The sequence below is a fragment of the Bufo bufo genome, chromosome 6, assembly GCF_905171765.1.
Source record: "Bufo bufo chromosome 6, aBufBuf1.1, whole genome shotgun sequence".
Taxonomy (NCBI): domain Eukaryota; kingdom Metazoa; phylum Chordata; class Amphibia; order Anura; family Bufonidae; genus Bufo; species Bufo bufo.
In genome coordinates, this window is record NC_053394.1 from 422,132,569 (window position 1) to 422,158,467 (window position 25,899).

The following is a 25,899-nucleotide window of genomic DNA, read 5'->3' on the forward strand; positions in this document are numbered from 1 at the left end:
GGCTGTGATGCGTTTTTCACGGATTGTTGCTAAGAGATGTTGTTTGTAAACCTTCAGTTCTTTATCAATCGCGTGCAAAACGCATCAATGCGCATTTCACCCGCGCGATAAAAACTGAACAACTGAACGCAATTGCAGACAAAACTGAATGAACTTGCTTGCGAAATCGCGCATTTTTAACTGAACGCATCCGGACCTAATCCGTATCGCTCGTCTGCAAGGAGCCTTATACCTTATGTCTGTGGAGGCGCCACTCCTGGATTTGGCTCAAAATCACTGACCGAACACTTGTGACGTGTGAATGAGGCTTAAGACTACAACTCTCAACATACTGAAGAACACTAATACCAGTTGTGTCCTGTAAGAACAAGCTGCAGCACCTGCCATTGTACAGCCCCACACTGTTAAATACCGCTATCCCCCCCCCCCCCCATTATCATGGAGGGGTCCGTGTCGCACCGATAGAAGTGGTTTCGTATGACGAGGCTTTCAGTAAATGAGACCATTGTGATTCATGGCAATAGATTTTCCTAAATGAACACGAGATGTCTCAAAAAGTGACTGATGCTAAGCGGCCGCTCAACAGGCGCCCTTCATCCAGGCCCCTTCATCATCATATCAGCAGTAATAGTACTCCTAAATATCACAGCGGTAATATCTAGGACGACTGTCTGCAGCAGTGAGCTGTGTATTACGATGTTCTGCAGCAGCTGAGGTGTGCATTATGAGGTTCTGCAGCAGCTGAGGTGTGTATTACGATGTTCTGCAGCAGCTGAGGTGTGTATTAGGAGGTTCTGCAGCAGCTGAGGTGTGTATTATGAGATTCTGCAGCAGCAGGTGTGTAGTATGAGGTTCTGCAGCAGTGAAGGTGTGTATTAGGAGGTTCTGTAGCAGCTGAGGTGTGTATTATGAGGTTCTGCAGCAGCAGGTGTGTATTATGAGGTTCTGCAGCAGTGAAGGTGTGTATTAGGAGGTTCTGTAGCAGCTGAGGTGTGTATTATGAGATTCTGCAGCAGCTGAGGTGTATATTATGAAGTCCTGCAGCAGCTGAGGTGTGTATTATGAGGTTCTGCAGCAGCTGAGGTGTGTATTATGAGATTCTGCAGCAGCTGAGGTGTGTAGTATGAGGTTCTGTAGCAGCTGAGGTGTGTAGTATGAGGTTCTGCAGCAGCTGAGGTGTGTATTATGAAGTCCTGCAGCAGCTGAGGTGTGTATTATGAGATTCTGCAGCAGCTGAGGTGTGTATTATGATGTTCTGCAGCAGCTGAGGTGTGTATTATGATGTTCTGCAGCAGCTGAGGTGTGTATTATGAGGTTCTGCAGCAGCTGAGGTGTGTATTATGAAGTCCTGCAGCAGCTGAGGTGTGTATTATGATGTTCTGCAGCAGCTGAGGTGTGTATTATGAGGTTCTGCAGCAGCTGAGGTGTGTATTATGAAGTCCTGCAGCAGCTGAGGTGTGTATAATGAGGTTCTGTAGCAGCTGAGGTGTGTAGTATGAGGTTCTGTAGCAGCTGAGGTGTGTAGTATGAGGTTCTGCAGCAGCTGAGGTGTGTATTATGAGGTTCTGTAGCAGCTGAGATGTGTATTATGAGGTTCTGCAGCAGCTGAGGTGTGTATTATGAAGTCCTGCAGCAGCTGAGGTGTGTATTATGAGATTCTGCAGCAGCTGAGGTGTGTATTATGATGTTCTGCAGCAGCTGAGGTGTGTATTATGATGTTCTGCAGCAGCTGAGGTGTGTATTATGAGGTTCTGCAGCAGCTGAGGTGTGTATTATGAAGTCCTGCAGCAGCTGAGGTGTGTATTATGATGTTCTGCAGCAGCTGAGGTGTGTATTATGAGGTTCTGCAGCAGCTGAGGTGTGTATTATGAAGTCCTGCAGCAGCTGAGGTGTGTATAATGAGGTTCTGCAGCAGCTGAGGTGTGTATTATGAGATTCTGCAGCAGCAGGTGTGTATTATGAGATTCTGCAGCAGCTGAGGTGTGTATTATGAGGTTCTGCAGCAGCAGGTGTGTATTATGAGGTTCTGCAGCAGCTGAGGTGTGTAGTATGAGATTCTGCAGCAGCTGAGGTGTGTATTATGAAGTCCTGCAGCAGCTGAGGTTTGTATTATGAAGTCCTGCAGCAGCTGAGGTGTGTATTATGAAGTCCTGCAGCAGCTGAGGTGTGTATTATGAGGTTCTGCAGCAGCTGAGGTGTGTATTATGAGATTCTACAGCAGCTGAGGTGTGTAGTATGAAGTCCTGCAGCAGCTGAGGTGTGTATTATGAAGTCCTGCAGCAGCTGAGGTGTTTATTATGAAGTCCTGCAGCAGCTGAGGTTTGTATTATGAAGTCCTGCAGCAGCTGAGGTGTGTATTATGAAGTCCTGCAGCAGCTGAGGTTTGTATTATGAAGTCCTGCAGCAGCTGAGGTGTGTATTATGAGGTTCTGCAGCAGCTGAGGTGTGTAGTATGAAGTCCTGCAGCAGCTGAGGTGTGTATTATGAAGTCCTGCAGCAGCTGAGGTGTTTATTATGAAGTCCTGCAGCAGCTGAGGTTTGTATTATGAAGTCCTGTAGCAGCTGAGGTTTGTATTATGAAGTCCTGCAGCAGCTGAGGTTTGTATTATGAAGTCCTGCAGCAGCTGAGGTGTGTATTATGAGGCTCTGCAGCAGCTGAGGTGTGTATAATGAGGTTCTGCAGCAGCTGAGGTGTGTATTATGAGATTCTACAGCAGCTGAGGTGTGTATTATGAAGTCCTGCAGCAGCTGAGGTGTGTATTATGAAGTCCTGCAGCAGCTGAGGTGTGTATTATGAAGTCCTGCAGCAGCTGAGGTTTGTATTATGAAGTCCTGCAGCAGCTGAGGTGTGTATTATGAGGTTCTGCAGCAGCTGAGGTGTGTATTATGAGATTCTGCAGTAGCTGAGGAATGTATTAGGAGGTTCTGCAGCAGCTGAGATGTGTATTATGAAGTCCTGCAGCAGCTGAGGTGTGTATTATGAGGTTCTGCAGCAGCTGAGGTGTGTATTACGAGATTCTGCAGCAGTTTACAGAGAAGAGATAAGCGGCAGCCATGTAACACTCCTCTATAATTATCAGAATGTGAAGAATCCAGACGGGTACATTTTAATTGAGGTGTAAGTAGTAATAATGGAGGAATCCCTGTAGGAACAATCACACTGACAAGAGGAGTAATAATCGGTGTATAATTCTGCAGTCCATCTAGTTACCTTCTCGTCTTGCTCCCCAGTATTGCACATTTTCTACGTATGGCTGGGAGGTGACCCGTGCAGAAGCTGTCACATGGTCACCCAGCTTTCCCAGACTCCTGAACAGCAGGTCTTCCTAGTCATCTGCTCATACGACCACCATGGCAGATCTGCTCTGCAGGAGTCTGGGTAGCCGTCTCCCAGCTGTCCCAAAAACAGACACATTTTTATACCTACTGGGGGTTGTAGTTCTACCATTTTATGGCCTAAACAAAGAACTTCCACTCCAATCATCTATAGGTCTCATCCTTTCAATCTTTTAAAGATACAGGAGGCGGCTGGAAACCAGGGTGAGAATGACAGGGGAGCGAGCTGCCCCAGGAGATGTACTGTCACCAGTAATACCAGTATGTGCTGGGAAGTAGGAGTAGCCCATCCCCCTTTACCTGCCCTCTGGGAAATGACTGAATGACAATTACTGACTGGAACTGAGCCCCTAGGGTGAAGCTGGCAGCATCTGTGGTTTTACATGGGACTGCAGCTAAACTGGCTGATTATTAAAAGGAACCTCAGATCTATAGAAGAGAAAGATTTCTAATGTATAGAGACGACCACTCGTGTGAGGCACCCCTTGGGGTTTTGCTTCACCTTTCACTGATAACAGGTGACAATCGATAGGGTGACAAAATGTTTTTTCGTTTTTTTTCTTCTTACATATTAATAGTTTTCAGACGGGGCAATAACATTTTTTTTTATTTTTCATATATTTTTATATGGAGGAAAAAAAAAAAATAGGGAAAGGGGGCGATTTATACTTTTAATATATATAGATTTTTTTAAACTTTTTTTTTTTTTTTTTTACTATCAGCCCCCTTAGGGATCACCTTAAGGGCTCATGCATATAAACATATTTTGTTTCCGTGTCAGTTCCGTTGTTTTTTTTGTGGCCCCTATGCAGAACCATTCACTTAAATGGGGCCGCAAAAAAAACATAATAAATCCATGTGCATTGTGTCCATATTTCCGCTCTGCAAGAACAATAGAACATGTCTTATTATTGCTCGCATTTTTGCGGATCTGTGTTTTGTGGACCGCAAGATACATACAGTCGTGTGCATGAGCCCGAATACAGATTTATTAGGGTGAATGGCATTCTCATCACGCACTCCCTAAAGAGCTGTGCCTCGTGCACAGCTTAGCAGGGAGATTACTATGACAGGCCTGAGAACCTTCAGCAGGCTTTCATGGTAACTGATCTGAGCCCCGCGATTTCACAGTGGGAGCTCCAGTTGGAACGCAGCCGCATCCCTCTGCCTAACTCCACCGATGCCGTGCTCGCTGTTAAACGCAGTATCGGAGGGGTTAAATGACCGGGTTCGGCGTGATCGCCGCTCTCCATCATTGTGGCCAGGTGCCTGCTGTATTATACAGCTGGCATCCGCTGTGTATGGAGCAAGCTTACCGCAGCAGCACACGCCATACAATTCCTAGCGCATAATGTCACGCATGTACGACATTATGCATCAAGGGGTTAATAATGAGAGTCACAGGTCAATTCAAATTCTAAGGCCTCTTTCACACGGGCGAGATTTCCGCGCGGGTGCAATGCGGTAGGTGAACATATTGCACCCGCACTGAATCCCGACCCATTCATTTCTATGGGGCTGTTCAGATGAGCGGTGATTTTCACGCATCACTTGTGCGTTGCGTGAAAATCACAGCATGCTCTATATTCTGCGTTATTCACGCAACGCAGGCCCCATAGAAGTAAATGGGGTTGTGTGAAAATCGCAAGCATCCGCAAGCAAGTGCGGATGCGGTGCGATTTTCACGCACGGTTGCTAGGAGACGATCGGGATGGAGACCCGATCATTATTATTTTCCCTTATAACATGGTTATAAGGGAAAATAATAGCATTCTGAATACAGAATGCATAGTAAACTAGCGCTGGAGGGGTTAAAAAATAAATAAAAATGATTTAACTCACCTTAGTCCACTTGTTCACGATGCCGGCATCTCCTTCTGTCCCCTTTGCTGAACAGGACCTGTGGTGAGCATCCAATACAGGTAAAGGACCTTTGGTGATGTCACTCCGGTCATCACATGATCTTTTACCATGGTGATGGATCATGTGATGACGGAGTGACGTCACCAAAGGTCCTTTACCTATAATTAATGCTCACCACAGGTCCTGTTCAGCAAAGGAGACAGAAGAGAAGCCAGATCAAGTGGACTAAGGTGAGTTAAATTATTATTATTTTTTAACCCCTCCAGCGCTATTTTACTATGCATTCTGTACTCAGAATGCTATTATTTTCCCTTATAACTATGTTATAAGGGGAAATAATACAATCTACAGAACACCGATCCCAAGCCCGAACTTCTGTGAAGAAGTTCGGGTTTGGGTACCAAACAAGCGCAATTTTTCTCACGCGAGTGCAAAACGCATTACAATGTTTTGTACTCGCGCTGAAAAATCATGGGTGTTCCCGCAACGCACCCGCACATTTTCCCGCAACGCCCGTCTGAACCCAGCCTAAACCAATAGGTACGGACTCTCACAAACCATCGACTGACCATCTAATTTGCATTGGGGCCTCTTGACTTTCCTCCGACGGAGGGGGGACATAAGGATTGGGTCCTAGATCTCAACACGCCTGATCCTTTTCTTCTTGGGGAGATAAGTTGCCACCAGAAGCGTCTACCAGTGGCTTTTGCCCCTCTCCCATTCACAACATTTGCATGCTCGGCCAAACTGAGCATGCATGTGTGCAGAGGATGAGCTGAATGGGTTTGGCTAGCTTCATCACCGGTGGAGCCTGCACTTTCACCTGCAGCTCTCAGTCTCACCATTATGAACAATACTGGGATGAACGTCTGCAGCGCCACCCGCCATGTTGTATACCTCTAAGTCCTATCTGCTTTTCCATGAAAAAAACTTGCAGTTTTCGCTTTCTGGCAAAGAAAGGTTAAAAAAGGAAAAGAAAGACGAGGAGTATTAATAGCCACAAACCTCGGCAGGTGTCTTACATCAAGAGGCCGTGATGTAAGGGTGGATCTATAATAAGCTGTGTAATATGTGCCTTCAGGGACTTACAGTCCGAGCGCCTGATACCGTAAACATCCCGACCGCCCAGTCCTCACATACCCGACAGGGTGAGTAGTCACAAGATGATTTACTGGAAACATAAAAGGGACCGCCTGCATTGTCGCTTCTCGCTCACATACTCGAATTATCCCATTAATGCCGGCCTGAGGCCATTGGGTGTCAATACATATGCAATGGCGCATACAGAATACACTTCAAATGCACCTTCAGCTGCTCTTCTTTTGAATTCTAGAAGCCATGTCTTGCTTCTGGGTGACAACCACCGTGGACACGGTCATGGGTACCACAAGTGGTTGTCAGCTGGCACCATTAGATCCCAGAATGACAAACGCACTTTAGGAAGTGATCTGCCATTCAGGAGTTGGGAAAGCTGGGGAAAACCCTCTGTGGGTGGCGGTCTATTTTTTCATTTCTGTAGCGTCAACATATTCCGCAGCGCTGTACAGAAATGATCACTATGAGCTTCGGTCCCTCTCTCCCCATCGGGCTCACAATCTATATCCTTCCATAAATCCGAATGGAAGATCTGCGTCCCAGCATCTCCTGACTTTTCAAGTAGAGAGTGCAGGTAGAGCTCCCCTTTAAATGACCAAGGTCCCACTAAAAGCAGTATACCTTCCAGCCCCCACAAGGCTGGAGATGCCGGTGCGCAGGATTATTATGTCTGCGAAGCTGATATTTGACCTCGGATTTCATGACTCACATTCCAAGAAGTCTGTACCTACAAGCAATAAACCATGTAATCCGCATGCATCCCTCCCCGGTCTCGCCCCCCACCCGCCAACTTCTGCCTTCCACAGTCCTGCTTTATTCTCTCTGTACCCGTTGTGACGATGCCCCCCAATATTGGGGTACACACCAGGCACAGAGCCGATCAGTAAGATTTGTATATCCACAGTGAGTACATTATAGGTGCCCCCGCATACAAGTCTTTTCCATCCCTCTGCATTGCTATCTGAGAGGCCAGGCTTTTCCACTTACCTGCTTCCCACAAACCCCAAGGTGCTATGTACAGTGCCACCTCCACCCCCTCTCACAGCATGCAGTTTTACTGAAAAACAGAGAGCATGCCCCTCCTCTCTGGCTACTACGTAAAGGGGTTGTCTAACCCCTACGTTTTCAAGCCAGCACCTGGATTGGAACACTTGCAATTGTATGGAATTAAAAATTTAGTATAACCACCGAGTTAGGGCTCATGCACACGAACGTATTTTCTTTCCGCTTCCATTCCGTTTTTTTTTTGTGGACCGTATGCGGAACCATTCACTTCAATGGGTCCGCAAAAACAACGTGTGCATTTCGTTTCCGTATTTCCGTTCCGCCAAAAAGTAGTGCATGTCTTATTATTGTCCGCAAATCACGGTCCGAGGCCCCATTCAAGTCAATGGGTCCGCAAAAAAAAAAAAAAAGAACACATCCGTATGTCATCCCTATTTTGCGGATCCATACTGTAGAAATGCTATGCCCAGCCCATATTGCTCATGTGTTTGGTGATTAATAAGTTACTGTTTCCGATCCGCAAAAAACGGATCGCATACGGATAGGTTTTGTGGAATAACGGAACAGAAGGGGACTTAAATCAGAGAGAAAAAAAAAAGAAACTCAGATACGGAACAACGGATGCGTGAAAAACAGACCGCAAAACAACAACGGTCGTGTGCATGAGCCCTTATTCAATTAAATCTATCTGCACAGCGCCACCTGCTGTTTGCTCTTTCTCTAATTTCTGTGTCCTGCTCACTGGGAGGGAAGCACATGCTCAGTTCCATCCTTCAGCTGCCACAGAAAGGACACGCCCCCTGAGAAAGTGCACGCCCCCTAAGCTGCCAGCTTGGAAGAAATCTAGTAGAACCATTGGAGCAATGAATGGGGAGATCTCTGGGTCCATGTGAGGTGCAGGGCTGATTCGTATAATATATGGTATTGGATTTTCATTATTCGACATTTATTATGGGATAAGCTCTTTAACGTTTTACACTAGATGGACTTTCTGGTGACGGAGGAGCTTTCTGAACATTTCCGCAGCTCCTGGAAGGAGAGGAAGAGGTTTCTTTTTCCTAATAATACATTACAAAATTAACTTTTTCACATCAAAAGCTTTAGAAAGCACCTTCCAGCAGGATCAACCCTATTAAACAAGGGATACAGCCTGGTGGGATTGATCCTCCCGTTTACAACGACAACTTTTTCGTGAAAATCAGTTGTGGCTTTCCTTAGTAAAAAAAAAAAACGTATTCTTTATGCAAATTCGGGCTTTAGTCCACAGAGGGGGCCCTCAGTTACATAAGGTCATACTCATGGTTTGATTCTAGGGTTGATTCTGCTGATTTAATGCTGCAGTTTTTGTCCGGCCGCCTCTCGGCATGTTTGGAGCGGACTTCCGGCGGCATACATGGGCTAGCGTTAGTACGGATCTGGCAGGCTGTTTCCCTGCTGGAACATGCTAGTGCAAGTGTGAAAGTAGCATTGATGGATTTTTTGGTGTCTGAACATTCCCAGAGATCCTGCAGGCAGGGAAAGGAGAGCTACAGACTGCTAGAAGGTAAGGAAGTGGTCACTGCCCCTGGTGTTTGCCCTTCTGCGTACTACAAGCATATGGCGGCTGACCGGCCCGCCTGTGCACACTCTGGTCAACCGTGGGTTAAACGACTGAACCAATTTCATGGAGGCCCACATTCTGTGAATTGCATCTATTTTGAAATCCCTCCCCTATACTATCAGCCTCTAGCTTCCTGTTGGCCTCCATTTTCACGAAATATTATGACTCATGCCCATGAAGACGTGATCTGTGCCGTGTTTATTAACCCTCTGCTATAGCTACTCGTGCCCAGTGCATATGGTCGGCGCGCTGAAGGGCATACTTACCATAACAGCCCCTGGTACCTGGGTGGAAGACATTCACGGGGAGGTTAAAGTCCGCTCTGTGGCGGTCTGCCCGATCAGTGGCATCAAGGACACAAAACTTTAGTGTTACGGTTTTATTTGCTTCCATTCATGTCGCTCAGATTTATGTACAAGTCCTATTAAATAGTTAAATTAGTAAAAACAGTTCTCAGCAGGAAAACACTTTACCGAGGACCCTGGAGGGAGGAGAAGCCGCACACAGACTATGTAATGCTATCGGATCCTCGGGAGACGGCGTCCATATCCAGATTCACCAGCGCGGCCGAACGCTCCGTCACCTGTGAAACAACAGGAACATGTGAGGAGACGGAAATAACAAGGGGCCCGAGGGTCTGAACCCGGGGCCATTTACTACACCCAATAGTAGTGCAGGTCTGTGGTGGGGTCTTCCTCGGATTTCTGCTGTGAAAAATATTCCTATACCCCTGTGGCAGCGCTTAGGCCTCTGAATTTCATTCCCACTGTTTCTGTTACAACTGTAACAAACGCTCAGCTGTGACAAGTCTTAGGTCCGTTGCTCAGCTCACAGGGGACGGTAAATAACCCTCAGCTGTGACAAGTCTTAGGTCCATTGCTTAGCTCACAGGGGACAGTAACAAACCTTCAGCTGTGACAAGTCTTGGGTCCGTTGCTCAGCTCACAGGGGACGGTAACAAACCCTCAGCTGTGACAAGTCTTAGGTGAGTCATTCAGCTCACAGAGGACTGCTACAACTGTAACAAAACCTTAGCCGTGACAAGTCTTAGGTCCGTTCTGGTTGTCTACTTCTGTATTTACATAAGGCTTATATTCCATTCACTGACAGCAAGCAGAAATGTTGAAAACACTGAAGAATTAAAACATAAAACAGACATTGCAAACAAATGACAGAACCTTTATTGTACATTAATTAAAGGGGCTATCCCAAGGATTAAACCTATCCCCCATCTGTTATTCAATGGATGACACAAAAGTGGACAAGAGCGACTTCTCCTCCATTCTCGTGATCGGTGGGGGGTCCTAGCGGTCGAAACTCCCCCCCCCCCTCCTACTCCCAATCAGACATGTATCCATCCTGTGGATAGGGGATGAGTTTAAATCTTGGGACAACCCCTTTAAGCTTCATTCACAAGGTGAAGGACTTTGTTTGTCCCATGTAATAAACGAAAACCAGCCCTGCACCTCACATGGATCCAGAGATCTCCACATTCATTGCTCTGCTACATTTATATCAAGCTGGCAGCTCAAGGGGAGTGTCTTTTCTGCTGCAGCTCAGGGGGCGTGTCCATGCTCTCCCTATCACAGCTCAGGGGGCGTGTCTCAGCTCTCCCTATCACAGCTCAGGAAGCAGGTGAAGGATGAAACTGAGCATGTGTGGCCACCTTGAAAACTGTAGAATATTTTTTGTAGGACAACCCCTTTAACTCTTTCTAGGTCTCCTCACAGAAACTGGGAAACTCCACCGATGCCAAATCCCCTGCCGCTCAGAATGTAACGGCGCACGCTTGCTGTCAGGGAGTGGCAGTGCCACTAGGCAAAGTGTTGAGCCACGTCATCTTGTATGGTCGGCCGCCGTTTATACAGCCATAGGTGGGGTCCCCAGACGATCGGGCGCTGGTGACGTATTTTCACACCCTTTCTTTTCTGACATTTCACTCTCTGCAGAGAAAAGAAAAAAAAAAAATTCTAAAAATTCCCTCCCAGAAGTCGATGAGAAGAAATTTTCTTTCACCACTGACACTTCAGATGACCTGGAGATGTGAGACGTGCCGTGCGCTCCTTGTGCAGATATATCTAGCGAGCGCTCAAATGTTTTAGTGACGAACCAATTTCAAAAGAGGGCGACGCTCTTGACTTAGGGGACAAAAACTGGTCTGGGTCAGCGCAGTTCCACGGCCATGAGGCAGCGTGGGGAACGGCCTTGTGGCCCCACTGACATATAGTTCCCTGCCCGGCCGCGGCTGTGCAGGAAAAACAGTGAAGGCTATGTAGAGCTATACCGGCGCAGGATCAGTGGGGGTCCCGCAGACCAGTCGCAAAGTGATGGCCTACTGGGATGCTGCACTGGAGGTCATATCGCTCGGTGCGCGGCTTTCCCACAATGACTGGATATCATTAGAGGGCTATTTACAGCCTTACATTTATTTTAGTGTGCCCCAGCCCCCCCGCTCTGGCACTCAGCGCCCCCTGTAATTATAAGACGGTCACAGAAGGAATGTTATCCTGAAGCACATGCTGTAACTAATGCTACCCTGTATTACAGCGCGCCGGCCCACACGGCCTCCCAGCAGTTGCTTTCCTGTAATACACATTGAGGGTAACCCGCTCTATATTTAGAGGAGGTCTGGGGGGGGTTCAGATGAGGTACAGGGAGGGGGGGGGGGGGAGATGCAGAACTACCAGAAACCGAGCCTGCGAGAGCCAGAATGGGAATTTGAATAAATTCACTCATGTGAAAAGTGTGAGGGAGTTTCTCGAATCCGCCGCCTTCGGCCCCGATTTCTTCAGGATTTTTGCCGAACACTAAAAGGAAGTATGACTTCAGCTTCTACCGAAGAAGAAAGAAAAGACAAGAATCTCACTTCTGTAAAGAGGAGGGAAGACGTAATGAAATCGAGCCGACCGCTGCCTCATTGCAAAAAAGTCAGATGAGTCACGCCGCCCAGAAAGGAATAGACACAGGAGCGCTGAGAGCCCTGTGACGGCCACGCGTTTCAGCTCTTCCTGTTCTGGGTACTGCGTTGTGACATGATTCTCAGTGACGAGGGTGACGTGTAGCAACGTCCTGGCAACCGCATCAACACAATCCCCGTTACCACGTACCGCTACTACAGAATCTGCAGCGCTCAGGACTGTCAGGCTCTAGGGTTCCCGGATGAAGACGGAGGGCGCTGCGTCCACGGCCTACAGTTTTTTGCCTCCTCGCTTCCATTCGCTGTTATTTTTACGGGTACGTTGCAATCGGAGGCCTATGTTTTTTTTTTCCTTTACTCTACTTGTTTTTTGTTTTAGAAAATGTAAAAAAAAAAAATATATATTTTAAGCAGGCCTCATCATAAATGAGGCCCATCCTCCGGCAGTCCATGCACCGGAATGAAATCTACGGCAGCTCGGGGGGCTGAAAGCAGGCCCAAATGAAGACAGACGTCCGCCGCCTGCCCCACTCACCGCTCCCTTTCCAGAAACGGCACTTGCGACAAAATGTGTATGAAAGCTCCTGACAAACGCGATTAGCCAAACTGAGCGCAAATTGGGTAGTCGGGAAAGAAGTCCATTGGCCAAAGGAGCCAACTGTTATTTATGGTCTATTGGCTCCTTAAATAACACAGATTGTGGTGCTTAAGGGGTTAAACAGAAGCGATCCTGACTGCTTGTGCAGGAATGTGGCTGTCAGTCACAGCCGTGCTCCCGATCGCGTGGGAAAAGCGGTTGAATTCTGCAGAAACTACTTGGCGCCGATCACATGCAATATTTTATGAGAATTAAGACAGACTATGACCGGGACAAATTCAGGAATCGAGAACCCCTCATATGGATATTACCAACTCCCAATCATTTGGCACCAGGTTGTTAACAAAAGCTTAAAGGAACACTTCAGGGCAGGCATGCTCAACCTGCGGCCCTCCAGCTGTTGCAAAACTACAACTCCCAGCATTCCTGAACAGCTATCAGCCTACAGCAGGGGAATGGTGGGAGTTGTAGTTTTACAACAGCTGGAGGGCCGCAGGTTGAGCATGCCTGCTTCAGGGCAACGCAGATGTGGGGGTGGAGCATGACACAGGGAAGGCTCTCTGTCATGCCCCACCCCCTGCCCTGCACTACACATGACACGGTGTATGATATCTGCCCGGATTTCTTTCCTGTATTCCGCAAATAAAACTTCATTTGATTCATCAGTTCCTGCAGCTCCATACTTTGAGTTTCAATTCATCAACATTTGCAAGATCTCAATTGCTGTCAGTGAATAAGCACATTCTTGTTTAGGTCCAGAGGCTGCATCAGCACAGAGGTAATACTTCCCAGAGCTAAGGGTTCGCTGCCCCTTAAGGCTCATGCACACGGCCGTATTTTTGGGCCGTATGAAATATGCATTTTTTGCGGATCGGATGTGGACCCATTCATTTCAGTGGGGCTGCAAAAAAATAAGTCCGTCCATATGTCCGTTCTGCAAAAGAGATGCTTGGAATAGGCAGTAACAATAGGCGTTTTTACCATAGTGCGGGACATGGGGAACGAAAAAGTGCGGGACACACACAGCCAGTACCTGCGGTTTGCGGACCGCAAATCAGATACGGCCGTGTGCATGAGGCCTTACCCAGTCCAGTGAAACGCTGCTAATTTCTCACCAGTCCTGCTGGTCTGTTACAATGCATCGGTGTAAGCAAAACGCGTCAGTTCACAGTAGTGAGGATTGGCTACACTGGATGCAATTGTAACAAACCTTCAGCTGTTAGTCTGTAATGGTTTTCTGGATGTAAAAAAAAGTCTTGAAAAAGGCGATTATTACTATCCAAACTATATTAAGGGGCAACTGCGGAAATATTTTTTAAAGGGACTCTGTCACCACTTTCTAACCCCCCCTTTTAAAAGTATTGTTCTCTCCATGGCGCCCCTGTGATTACAAAGGTGTTGTTAGAAGATAAATTCGCCGTCTCCTTTTGATAAAAAGAGCTTTTATCTAACCTGTCAATCTTCTTGATAAGGTGCCCAGGGCGTTTCTGTTGGTCTCAAGCTGCCGCCCGCCGCCGCCGTTGGTGCCCAGCTCCTCCCCTGATGCTTTCAGCGCCGCCTGAATGTAATGAAATACGCCTCTGGCTCTCGCTCAGTGCCCAGCTCCTCCTTTTCAAAGATCCCGCGCGTGCGCACAGGCCTGTGCCTGATGCGCCCGTGCGGACATTTACAATCAGCCTCATTGAGCGAAGTGCGCATGCGCGCACTTCGCTCAACCTCCTCATAAGACGAGCACTGCAGCCAGCCACTCAGAGCCTGCGGCTCCATACAGCGCTTGGCAGGCTCTGAGTGGCTGGCTGCAGTGCTCGTCTGATGAGGAGGTTGAGCGAAGTGCGCGCATGCGCACTTCGCTCAATGAGGCTGATTGTAAATGTCCGCACGGGCGCATCAGGCACAGGCCTGTGCGCACGCGCGGGATCTTTGAAAAGGAGGAGGGGGCACTGAGCGAGAGCCGGAGGCGTATTTCATTACATTCAGGCGGCGCTGAAAGCATCAGGGGAGGAGCTGGGCACCAACAGCGGCGGCGGCGGGCGGCAGCTTGAGACCAACAGAAACGCCCTGGGCACCTTATCAAGAAGATTGACAGGTTAGATAAAAGCTCTTTTTATCAAAAGGAGACGGCGAATTTATCTTCTAACAACACCTTTGTAATCACAGGGGCGCCATGGAGATAACAATACTTTTAAAAGGGGGGGTTAGAAAGTGGTGACAGAGTCCCTTTAAAAGGTCCAAATGATCCTCTTCATTACAAATACGAATGGAAATGAAGAATACTTCGCAGCCGCCATCACTCACCAGAACTTCAGAAGAAATTCTTTATCAGCGGGGTGACCAGCTTCACCCAGAGCATGACGTATCGGCTCGGATGCTGGAAGGTGGCCGGCGTCACTTCAGCAGATGGCTCGTACAAATGCTGCTGCTCCTGTAGAAGCAAAGAGAAATGTTCGTTACTCCTCAGCACATTGTTCTTCCTCCCGTCATCGGCCATTGTGCAGCTTCAGCTCCAAGTGACCCGTGCAGGTTGTTGGTTACAAGATTTGCACTCTCAGTCACCCATGCTGTAATGAGTGCATAGTTCAGCTGTAAGGCCACTTGCACACGAACGGGAGGCCCTCCGTGACATACGGTCCGTGAGCGGGCCATATGTCCCGGAGCGGCATACATTGAGTGCACAGTATCATAGGTTAATAGGATGCTGTGCACATCGGGCCGCCCACGCGACTATTGTCCCGTACTCATATGATATAACAGTCCCGCGGGCGGCCCTATGCGCACAGCATCATAGTAACCTATGATGCTGTGCGCTCCCGTCCGCACGATGTATGCCGCTCCGAGACATATGGCCCGCTCACAGACCGTATGTCTCGGAGGGCAAATGGTCGTGTGCAAGAGGCCTAAGACAAGCGGCCCGGGGCTTAGCTGGCTCGTCTTGTAGACATTACCTTCTTAGCACTGTCACTCAAGCACAAGATGTTACCGTAGCTCAGAATCGGGAGACGTTGGCGGCAGCTAAATCTGACCATACATAAAATTTGCCGGGACTGGGCAATCTATTGTGCATGGGTGGTATGTGGACTCCCCCCTTCCCCTCCGATGCCAGATAATGTGGGGGAAAAAGAATTAGGCTGACTGATTTCAACAAGGCCAATCCTTTTAGTCTGGCAGCAGCTTACACTTTTTGAAAACACACGCATGCTCTGCTGAGTAAGCATGTTTATTGGGGGAGAAGAGGAAGGTAGCCGTCGGCTCAACTAGCATTCATCTATAGTCTATGAACAGCTTAAAGGGGCTGTCCAGGATTTTGATATTGATGGCCTATCCTTGGGATTGGCCATCAATATCAGACTGGTGAGAGTCCAACCCTCTGCATCCCTGCTGACCAGCTGAACTCCACAGCGCCATCTATTGTGTAGTGGACTGAGCTGGCTACTGCAGCACCGCTCCTATCTAATTCAATGGGAGGAGTCCTGCAGTTACCGACTCCATCCACTACACAATGGATGGAGCTGTGGAGTTCTGGTGCTAGAGGTGCGGGGGTGTCGGACTCCACCAACTTGATATTGACATCCTATCCTGAAGATATGACGTCAATATCAAAATCCTTGACAACCTCTTTAAGGGTACATTAACACGACCGTGGTGCTGCTGCTGTGCCCGTGTTGCGGACCACAAACCGCAGGTCTAGTGCCGGCCCATTGAGGCATGGACCCGGAAGCCTATGGAAACACATGGAAGCCTTCAGTGGCCTTTCTGTCTGTGCCTCCACACTGCAAAAGATAGGACATGTCCTTTCTTTCGCCACATCTTGCGGATCGAGATCCCGTAGAAGTCAATGGGTCTGCACCGTGATGCAGAGTTCACGCGGCCGGTGCCTGCGTTTTGCGGACCGCAACACAGGCATGGCGGCACCACAGTACCCTTTGGCCAAGTTTACATCTGCGTTGCAAACCTCTGACGGAAGTGGGGTACTTTTGATGTCAAGACTAGCGCAGCATACAAAATGATGGACCCCCTTATGAGCCAATGGGTCCGACAGAGCATAAATGGGACAGTAGTGTGAACAGAGGCGTATTTACCATCCAGGACTGGAAGCTGGGTGATACTGCCAGCTCCTGCGGGAGGTTATGTCTATCTAAAAAAGATCTAATTTGGCTTCCCTCTCGTTCTGTGTTCGGTCGAACAGCCGCCGTGGCCTGCAGATCTCCTTCTCCTCCATCTTACATCCCAGATGCATCGTGACGCGCTATACAATACACGTGCCCCTCATGAGTCTCGTTTCACAGCTCAGGGACAGGAGAAAGGACTCATGGATCCGGGCTCATCTCCTCCCCTATTTGCACCAGCGTTTCACGTGGGATTTTATGCCAGTGCCAGTAAGTTCACAATTCAGGGTGTGTAATAAGGAAGTTTACCCACATGCACCGGGGACACTGGCCTCATGCCAAGCCCGTCCCACAACGGCAGCAAAGGGGTACTGAGGGATTTCCTGATTTACAGTAAATCTAAGCGCAGGGACGTTAAGGGAAGAGCGCCCTCAGCGCCGGTCACAAGCAGCAGGCCGCAGTTATGCAAATAAAATGAAGCTTTTACGTCAATGTCTGCCCCCTGATCACTGTCCTTGCTGGAACACATGGAAGGAAGCGCAGACTCGTCCAGCAGCCGGGCCTCACAATACTGACAAAGCACTTCTTTATATGGAGAAGCCGCTTGCAAAACTTCACTAACGATGCGGACAAACATCATTTCTCAACTCCAGCCATGTACAGGAAAGACAAAAATCCTTTCAAGAAGTTACAGGAAAGCGAAAAACATACAAAGCCTCCGAGGAGAAGCACGCGTCAGGATTGCCCCCACAACCTGCTGGGGGAAGTGGCCGAGAGTCTCTATTTCCTGGTTTTAATTAACCATTGTACAATAAAAAAGGTCGACGTTTTCAAGACCTCTGTAGGCTGTCAGTGACCGGAGACATTCTCGCGGATACCCAGAGGTTGAAGACTTGTGATGGCCCACTATTCCTCGCAGCATGGGGTTTGTTACAATGATGTCCAGTCTGGGTAATCCATGTGAACCAAACAGCCAATACGTTTTAGGCCTCATGCACACGGCCGGAAGTGTTCTGCAAATCGCGGATCCACAAAACACGGATACAGGCTGAGTGCATGCCACCATTTATTTTTTTACTCCTGCAGAAATGACCTAATGGACAAGAATAGGACATGTTCTATTTTTTTTTTTTGAAGCGGGATGTGGATAAAACACAATGTGCTGTACGCATCTTTTGTGGCCCCATTGAGATTGATTGGTCTGCCTCCAGTCCGCAAAAAACGCAGACCGAAAATACGGCCGTGTGCATGAGCTCTTACCTGCACTGATACACTGTAGCAAACAGAACAGGAAAGAGCTTCATCATGTGGATGAATTCTGGTCACAGGGAATTACCTAGAGACCAGTGATGGCTAACCACCGGCACTCCAGCTGTGGAGAAACTACGACTCCCAGCATGCTCCATTCATTTCTATAGAATTCTGAGAACAGCCAAGCAAATGTACATCTTGGGAGTCGTAGTTTTACCACAGCTGGAGTTCCAAGAGATTAGCCATCACAGCCCTAGACCAGTGATAGGCAAACTGCGGCTCTCCAGCTGTTGCAGAACTACAACTCCCAGCATGCAAAGTCTGCCTACAGCTTTCAGCCTACAGCAGGGCATGGTGGGAGTTGTAGTTTTGTAACAGCTGGAGAGCCGCAGTTTGCCTATCACTGCCCTAGACTGATACAATGGGAGCAGACTCGGGACTGTACGGGTTGTCAGCCTATGACTGTAGACAGCATTTACCTGACCCAGGATGGAGGGTGTGACGACCTAAACCAGCAGGGTGCCCCTTTTATGTATGCAGAAAAGGAGGACATAGGTTTACTGCTCTCTCAAGGGGTCTCGGCGACCAGGCGTTTATCCCCTATGAAATTCTTGTGTACATCTAGAGGCTTAAAAACTTGCGTAGACCTAATACTTCTCACGGCACATGGTCTGTTACAATTACATCCCGTCTACTCAATCCCCAAACTTTATTCGTCATGTCATGGGTGGGCGAGGGAAAAAATAAATAAATTGCAGACTTGTTTTTACCTACTTATTTCCTGGCACGAAATCTCCCTAACTTCTCGGACCAAGTTATAAAAATATAAAATCATCTGTCGTACAAAACCAAAAGAAAAAAATATATAGAAACCACAGAGATATCTATGGGAGGTCATGAGAGAGCTGAGGCGGTAGGAAGGGGGGGGGGGGAGGGGGTTACCTCTGCCAGAAGAGAAACCACCCGGCAGACGTCGAGGGGATTCTCTATGACAGTCACATCAACCACAGGCGGCTCTTTAAATAGAGCGAGTCCCGCATAACGTAACACATGACACCCACGGGCCCCCTGTGTAATCATCCCCCCCTCCAGAGACTAGGGTCACCTGATGGAGCTGCCGCTGCAAGTCTTGGTTTTCCGTCACGAGGGCGATTTGTGCTTCCAAATCTCGGTGAACGGATCTGTAGCCAAAGTTCGGAGAGCCAATAAGTGTGAGGCACGGCATGCTTTTACCGGCGGGGTACAGCCACAGACCTGTAGGGGGCATCAAATAAATATCAGGTTATAGAATAAATAAATCTAGTCATACACAAAGTACAGGCCTGTCATTATACAAACAGAATGATAAAAAGATCAGCGGCGCCCACAATGCTTCTCAGAACACCCAGGCATTCATCCCGCTCTACTTTACTGGAAGTCGCTGAGTAAATCAGGATTTACGGTCAGTGGCTCGTCAGGTTCAGCCAGTTTTGCGGCACAAGACACCTGAGCTTGGTTTCTATAGGAGAAGAACTATTCTTACATATTGTTCCTCCTCGGGCACAGCAGGCCCTGACCTGACCACGTTACTCATAGGTGTGGATGTCGCCTGTATAGGCAGAGCCGGGGTGCCAGTCATTGCCGGGAGGCATACACAAAGGCCTGGCACAGCTGCCAAGAGGGTGACTGTCACGGATGTAGTATGGGAGAACACCAAAAGAGAATCAAGAAGGAAGGGGAAAGACACTAGGCCTCACCGCTAGGGAAGGAAAAGGGTCACCACCTATAAAACCCTGCTCCTGACCCTAACTTCTATCCGTATGGGTATCTCTACCATCGAGAGGTGCCCATACACGGGAACCTAGAAAACCCTGGTGACCCTCAGATGCCCTAAAAAGATAATGACAGGGCAGAGACCACCTGTTCCTTCCCTGGTGAAGGAACCAGCATCTCGCTGAGGCCTAGTAAACAACCGGGGGGGAATACAAAAACACAACAAGCGGAACACTTAACTTCAGAGGATGAAGGATGAACAGGACTTCAACACGAACCACATTCCAGCTCTTCCAAGACCAAATGAAGCTATCCAGAGAAAGGAGTGATGGGTAAAGTCAGACTAAATAGGGCGAGGTAAAGGTCCCATGATCCACACATGAACAGGAGGTGTGGACATACCAGCAACACACAGACAAAGTGAAACCAAAAGAGGCTGTCAGATCACTAATGCATAGATAATCTTTCAGACCTTCTGGGACCTGTCACCGGTGTGACAGTACCCCCTCCTTCTACGGGTGACCTCCGGGCACCCAGGACCGACCTCATCAGGATGAGCTCTGTGGAATGCTCTCACCAGGCGACTAGCATTAACATCGGTCGCTGGAACCCACATCCTCTCCTCTGGTCCGTACCCTCTCCAATGAACGAGATACTGGAGGGATCTCCGGAGAACTCGGGAGTCCACAATCCTGCTGATCTGAAATTCCAAATTGCCGTCCACCATGACAGGAGCGGGAGGCAAGGAGGACGGCTCAACAGGTTCAACACATTTCTTTAACAATGATTTATGAAAAACGTTATGGATTTTCAATGCCTGAGGAAGTTCAAGATGGAAGGCTACAGGGTTAACAATGGCAGTGATCTTATATGGACCAATAAATCTTGGTTCCAACTTCCAAGAAGGTACCTTAAGTTTAATGTTTCTTGTAGACACCCACACAGAATCACCCACTCGCAGGTCTGGACCACTCATATGTTTCCTGTCAGCCGTACGCTTATACCTGTTGCCCATCTTTTTCAGGTTATTTTGGATTTTCCGCCAAATAGAAGACAAAGAAGAGGAAAATCGTTCCTCCTCAGGAATGCCAGAATTATGAGCACCAGAAAATGTAACAAACTGTGGATGGAACCCGTATGCCCCAAAAAACTGCGACTTATCAGTGGATTCCTGTCTACGGTTATTTATAGAAAACTCAGCTTACGACAAAAATGAAGACCACTCTTCCTGATTCTCTGAAACAAAACATCTCAAGTAAGTCTCCAGATTCTGATTAGTGCGCTCCGTCTGTCCGTTTGACTGAGGATGAAAAGCCGAAGAGAAGGACAATTGTACACCCAGACGAGTACAGAATGCTCTCCAGAATCTGGAAACAAACTGAGTCCCTCTATCGGACACCACATCAGAGGGAATGCCATGTAGTTTCACGATGTTGTCGACAAACACCTGCACAAGAGTTTTAGCATTGGGTAGACTAGATAATGCAATGAAGTGTGCCATTTTACTAAAACGATCGACAACCACCAGAATCACGGTCTTTCCTGAAGAATTCGGTAAATCCGTGATAAAATCCGTGGACAAATGGGTCCAAGGTCTGGACGGGATGGGCAATGGAAGCAGAGATCCGGAAGGCCGAGTATGTGTCACCTTAGCACGTGCACAGGTACCACAGGCTGACACATAGTCCTGAATACACTTAGGCAACCCCGGCCACCAGAATCTGCGAGAGATGAGACCGGCAGTCAATCTACTCCCAGGGTGCCCAGCAAGCACCGTACAGTGATGTTCCTCGAACACCTTGTGACGTAATTCGGAGGGAACAAACAACTTCCCCGGAGGACAAGAGTCCGGAGCATGCTCTTGTGCCTCCAACACCCTGGCCTCGAGATCAGGATAAAGAGCGGATATAACCACCCCTTCAGATAAAATGGGACTAGGGTCATTAGACTCACCCCCCCCCAGGGAAAGCTACGTGACAAAGCATCCGCCTTGACGTTCTTAACCCCAGGGCGGTAAGTGACGATGAAGTTAAATCTGGTGAAAAACAATGACCATCTGGCCTGCCTTGGGTTCAGTCGCTTAGCCGACTCCAGGAAGGCCAGATTCTTGTGATCCGTAATTACCGTAATAGGATGAATTGCTCCTTCCAACCAATGCCGCCATTCCTCGAACACCAACTTAATGGCCAGCAATTCCCTATTCCCCACATCATAATTCTTTTCAGCAGTAGAGTTTTTTAGAGAAAAATGCACATGGGCGCCATTTACTGGGTGAAGGACCCTGTGACAATATTGCTCCTACCCCTACCTCAGATGCGTCAACCTCAACAATAAATGGCTGAGACACGTCCGGTTGCACCAGAATAGGGGCCGAAGCAAAACATTCATTTCACAGCAGAAAAGGCCTGTAATGCCGCATCAGACCAGATAGAAATATTGACATTGACAAAGTGTTGAAAAACCGCAGGAGCATTGGTTAACCCAAAGGGCATGACCAGGTTTTCAAAATGACCCTCAGGGGTATTAAATGCAGTCTTCCACTAATCCCCCTCCTTGATCCTTACCAGATTATATGCCCCCCTCAGATCCAATTTAGAGAACACCTTGGCACCGACAATCTGACTAAACAAATGCGGAATCAAAGGAAGGGGGTAAGGATCACGGACGGTAATACGATTGAGCTCACGGAAGTCCAGACATGGTCTCAGGGTCCCATCCTTTTTCTTTACAAAGAAAAATCCAGCAGCCACTGGGGACTTGGATGGTCTAATATGTCCCTTTGCCAAACTCTCGGTGATTATACTCTTGCATAGCCTTTCTTTCGGGTTCCAAAAGATTATACAACCGAGATTTGGGCAATTTAGCTCCGGGAATAAGATTGACGGGACAGTCATACTCCGGGTGTGGAGGCAACTCCTGATTACCACTCTCAGAAAAGACATCAGAAAATTCTGAAATGAACGAGGGTACAGTTTTAGTGGTAACCATAGAGAACGATGCATTAAGACAGTTGTCCATGCAAAAATCACTCCAATCGAGAACCTGTCTTGCTTGCCAATCGATGTTAGGGTTATGTTTGCTTAACCATGGTAAGCCCAACACCAACGGAGCAGGCAGACCCTCCAACACATAACAGGAGATAGATTCCTGATGCAAATCACCCACTCTTAAATGAATGTCATTCACTGCCTGCGACAGGCATTTTTGGGGGAGAGGTGCTGAGTCAAATGCCAGGACAGAAATACTATTCTCTAATGCATTAGTAGTCAACCCATGAATGCGTACAAACTGTCCATCAATAAAGTTAACTCCTGCCCCACTGTCGATAAATGCTTCGATTTTCACAGTTTTGGACTCTAGCTCCACCTCGGCAGACGGGAGAAAACGGGTACTACCAGTAAAAGACAAAAGTAGGTTTTCTTGCTCCCCATCCACACTACCAATAGTAATTTGGGGATTAAAAGGTTTTTTCTTTTTGTTTACACCTTGATGCTGCAAGTACGGACAAATATTCACAAAATGTCCCTTCTTGCCACAACAAAAGCAGACTCCTTTCACATGACCCAAACTTTTGCCAGTAGTTCCAGGAGTAGCTCTTCCTAACTTCATAGGCTCATCACAAGGCACAACCACCCGTGTCTCTCCACCATAAGTGTCAAAGGAAGCAGTACCCTTATTGAACAGTACGTCCTGAAGGTGAGGACCCCTAGATCTCTCCCTCAGGCGTCTATCAAGACGTACAGCAAGGGACATAGCTGCTTCCAATGACTCAGGATTTTCATGAAAGGCCAGAGAGACCCTGGCAGAATTGGCTGCGGAGAGCAGAATCGTTCCACTCTGTATCCGTAGCCCATCTCCTAAATTCAGAGCAATAGGTCTCCGCAGAATGTTCTCCCTGCCGCAAACCCCGTAACTTGGTCTCGGCCTGAGAGATACGATCCGGGTCATCGCAGATGAGACCCAAGGCTCTAAAGAATTCATCTACCGACCGGAGGGACGGTGATCCGGTCGGCAGAGAAAAAGCCCAAGATTGGGCGTCCTTTTTAATCATACCCACACATTGACACTCATCCCCAGAACAGTATGGACGCAGCTTAAAGTATAATTTACATGACTCCCTGAACCAAATGAAATTGTCACTACCCCCGGAAAACCTGACCGGGAGAGCTACCTTCGGTACAGGACAGGCCTGGGACCCACCACCGGAACCAGCAGCCTGTGGACTCTGAATCTGCAAAACCATCGCACAGAGGTCTTCTACCTCCAAAGTCAGATTCTGCAGCTGTTCGACCAGCGCAGTCATAGCATCCATAGCTGCACAGATCAGAACAAAAATGGCGGTATAGGCTCTGGATAATGTCACGGATGTAGTAGGGGAGAACACCAAAAGACAACAAGAAGGAAGGGGAAAGACACTAGGCCTCACCGCTAGGGAAGGAAAAGGGGCACCACCTATAAAACCCTGCTCCTGGCCCTAACTCCTATCCGTATGGGCACCTCTCGATGGTAGAGATGCCCATACACAGGAACCTAGAAAACCCTGGTGGCCCTCAGATGCCCTAAAGATAATGACAGGGCAGAGACAACCCATTCCTTCCCTGGTGAAGGAACCAGCGTCTCACTGAGGCCTAGTAAACAACCGGGGGGGATACAAAATACAACAAGTGGAACACTTAACTTCAGAGGATGAACAGGACTTCAACACGAACCACACTCCAGCTCTTCCAAGACCAAATTAAGCTATCCCAAGCAAGGAGTGATGGGAAAAGTCAGACTAAATAGGGGGGGGGTAGAGGTCACATGATCCACACCTGAACAGGAGGTGTGGACATACCAGCAACACACAGACAAAGTGAAACCAAAAGAGGCTGTCAGATCACTAATGTGCAGATAATCTTTCAGACCTTCTGGGACCTGTCACTGAATAGCTGCATGAAGTGGTCTGCAGCCCTCCTCCCAGGACTCGTCGCACTAATGCCCGGCAGACAGTCCCAAACATGGACCCAGGCTGGACAGACAAATCTCTATGCTGCCAAGATGGAGGAGGGAGGTTATACTTTCCTGGGAAAGCTGGCAAGAGCTGTAATGACATTTCCGTCGTCACCCAGCTTTCCCAGGAACAGATGTGACTAACACATGGCTGAAACTTTTTTTGTTTGCATGTAAAGGGATGGCAAATCCACCTGTGAATATGTTCAGTACAGACATTCAATATGGAGGTGCAAAATCGGTCAAAGGAAAAGTAGTGCTCGCGTAGCATCCAACCGGAACCCAGAAGAATGAGAGTAGTCGCATGTTACTATGCGCACTGCTCCATGAGTTTTGATATTTCACTTAATATAAGGGACTTCATTTTGTTAGCCATTCTATCTGTCCATTGGTTCCATCAGTTTCTGGGAAAGCTGGGCTACAACGGGTAAAGGTTACGTGGGTATTTTTTTTTTTTTTTACGCCACAGACAAATCCCCTGCCATACACGCAGACTGTGATGCACATTTGCATTGCAAAGGATGAAACCCATAGTAAGTGCATGCAAATCCGCATCATGTCTGTACAGAAGGCGTGTGGGTTCAGCAGTGGATTTGTCTGTGGTGTAAAAGGTCACCACGGGGGAAGCCATCCTGAGGGTTTGCTCAGAGGACCTCCAACACGGGATCTGTGGCCGACATCCAGGCAGACCCGCGGATTTGCGGTTTTAACTGCCCCATTCAGTGGGGCTCACCTGTATGTGGTAACCCACTGCAATTTCTGTGTGGAATCTGCTAACAAGTCCGACCGGAAAAAATGGGCTCAGATTCTACGTGGATGTGATCACAGAATATGTCCTGAAAGGCGCATGAAAAAAAAATTAAAAAAAATCCCATTTATATCCACCCACAGGCTGCCGTTACAGCTCCTACAGGGGTTGGCACCCAGCGTTTCAAACAAATCTACTGGGATACACAAATCATTACCACCCATACGTCTAACATACTCCTCACTTCTGGGGACTGCTGAACCACAACTTGCAGCTAAAGAAGCTGTCCCTCCGTGTTGGTCGTCGGTAGCTTCACATTCTGTCCTCCTCCAAATGTCTCTAAAGATATGGAGCCATCGTCAATCATACCGCGCTGCATTAGGGTCCATTCACATGTCCGTAGTGTATTGCGGATCCGCAATACACCCGGCCGGCACCCCCATAGAACTGCCTATTTGTGTCCGCAATAGGACAATAATAGAACATGTTCTATTTTTTTCAGGAGCCGCGCTCCGGAAATGCAGATGCGGACAGCACACTGTGTGCTGTCCGTATCTCTTCCGGCCCCATAGAGAATGAATGGGTCCGGATTCGTTCTGCAACATTGTGGAACGGATCCGGACCCATTCTACGGATGTGTGA

The 25,899-nt window shown here is 48.1% G+C and overlaps 1 protein-coding gene across 3 annotated transcripts in view; it reads right to left on the reverse strand.

Annotated features, from left to right (window-relative positions):
• Nucleotides 1-9,269: 9,269 nt before the first annotated feature.
• The window catches only part of PGS1 (phosphatidylglycerophosphate synthase 1), a 42,809-nt gene continuing 26,179 nt past the window's right edge, over nt 9,270-25,899 (reverse strand). For 2 of the 3 annotated variants that reach the window (XM_040437787.1, XM_040437789.1), the window contains exons 8-10: nt 18,874-19,022; nt 14,710-14,836; nt 9,270-9,482 (exon numbers count right to left, since the gene is read on the reverse strand). In XM_040437787.1, the coding sequence (XP_040293721.1) occupies nt 14,717-14,836; nt 18,874-19,022 (269 nt within the window). In that variant the 3' untranslated portion in view covers nt 9,270-9,482; nt 14,710-14,716. Of the gene's footprint in view, nt 9,483-10,583; nt 10,843-14,709; nt 14,837-18,873; nt 19,023-25,899 lie in introns of those variants that run through there. The other variant, XM_040437788.1, reaches the window with a different exon arrangement.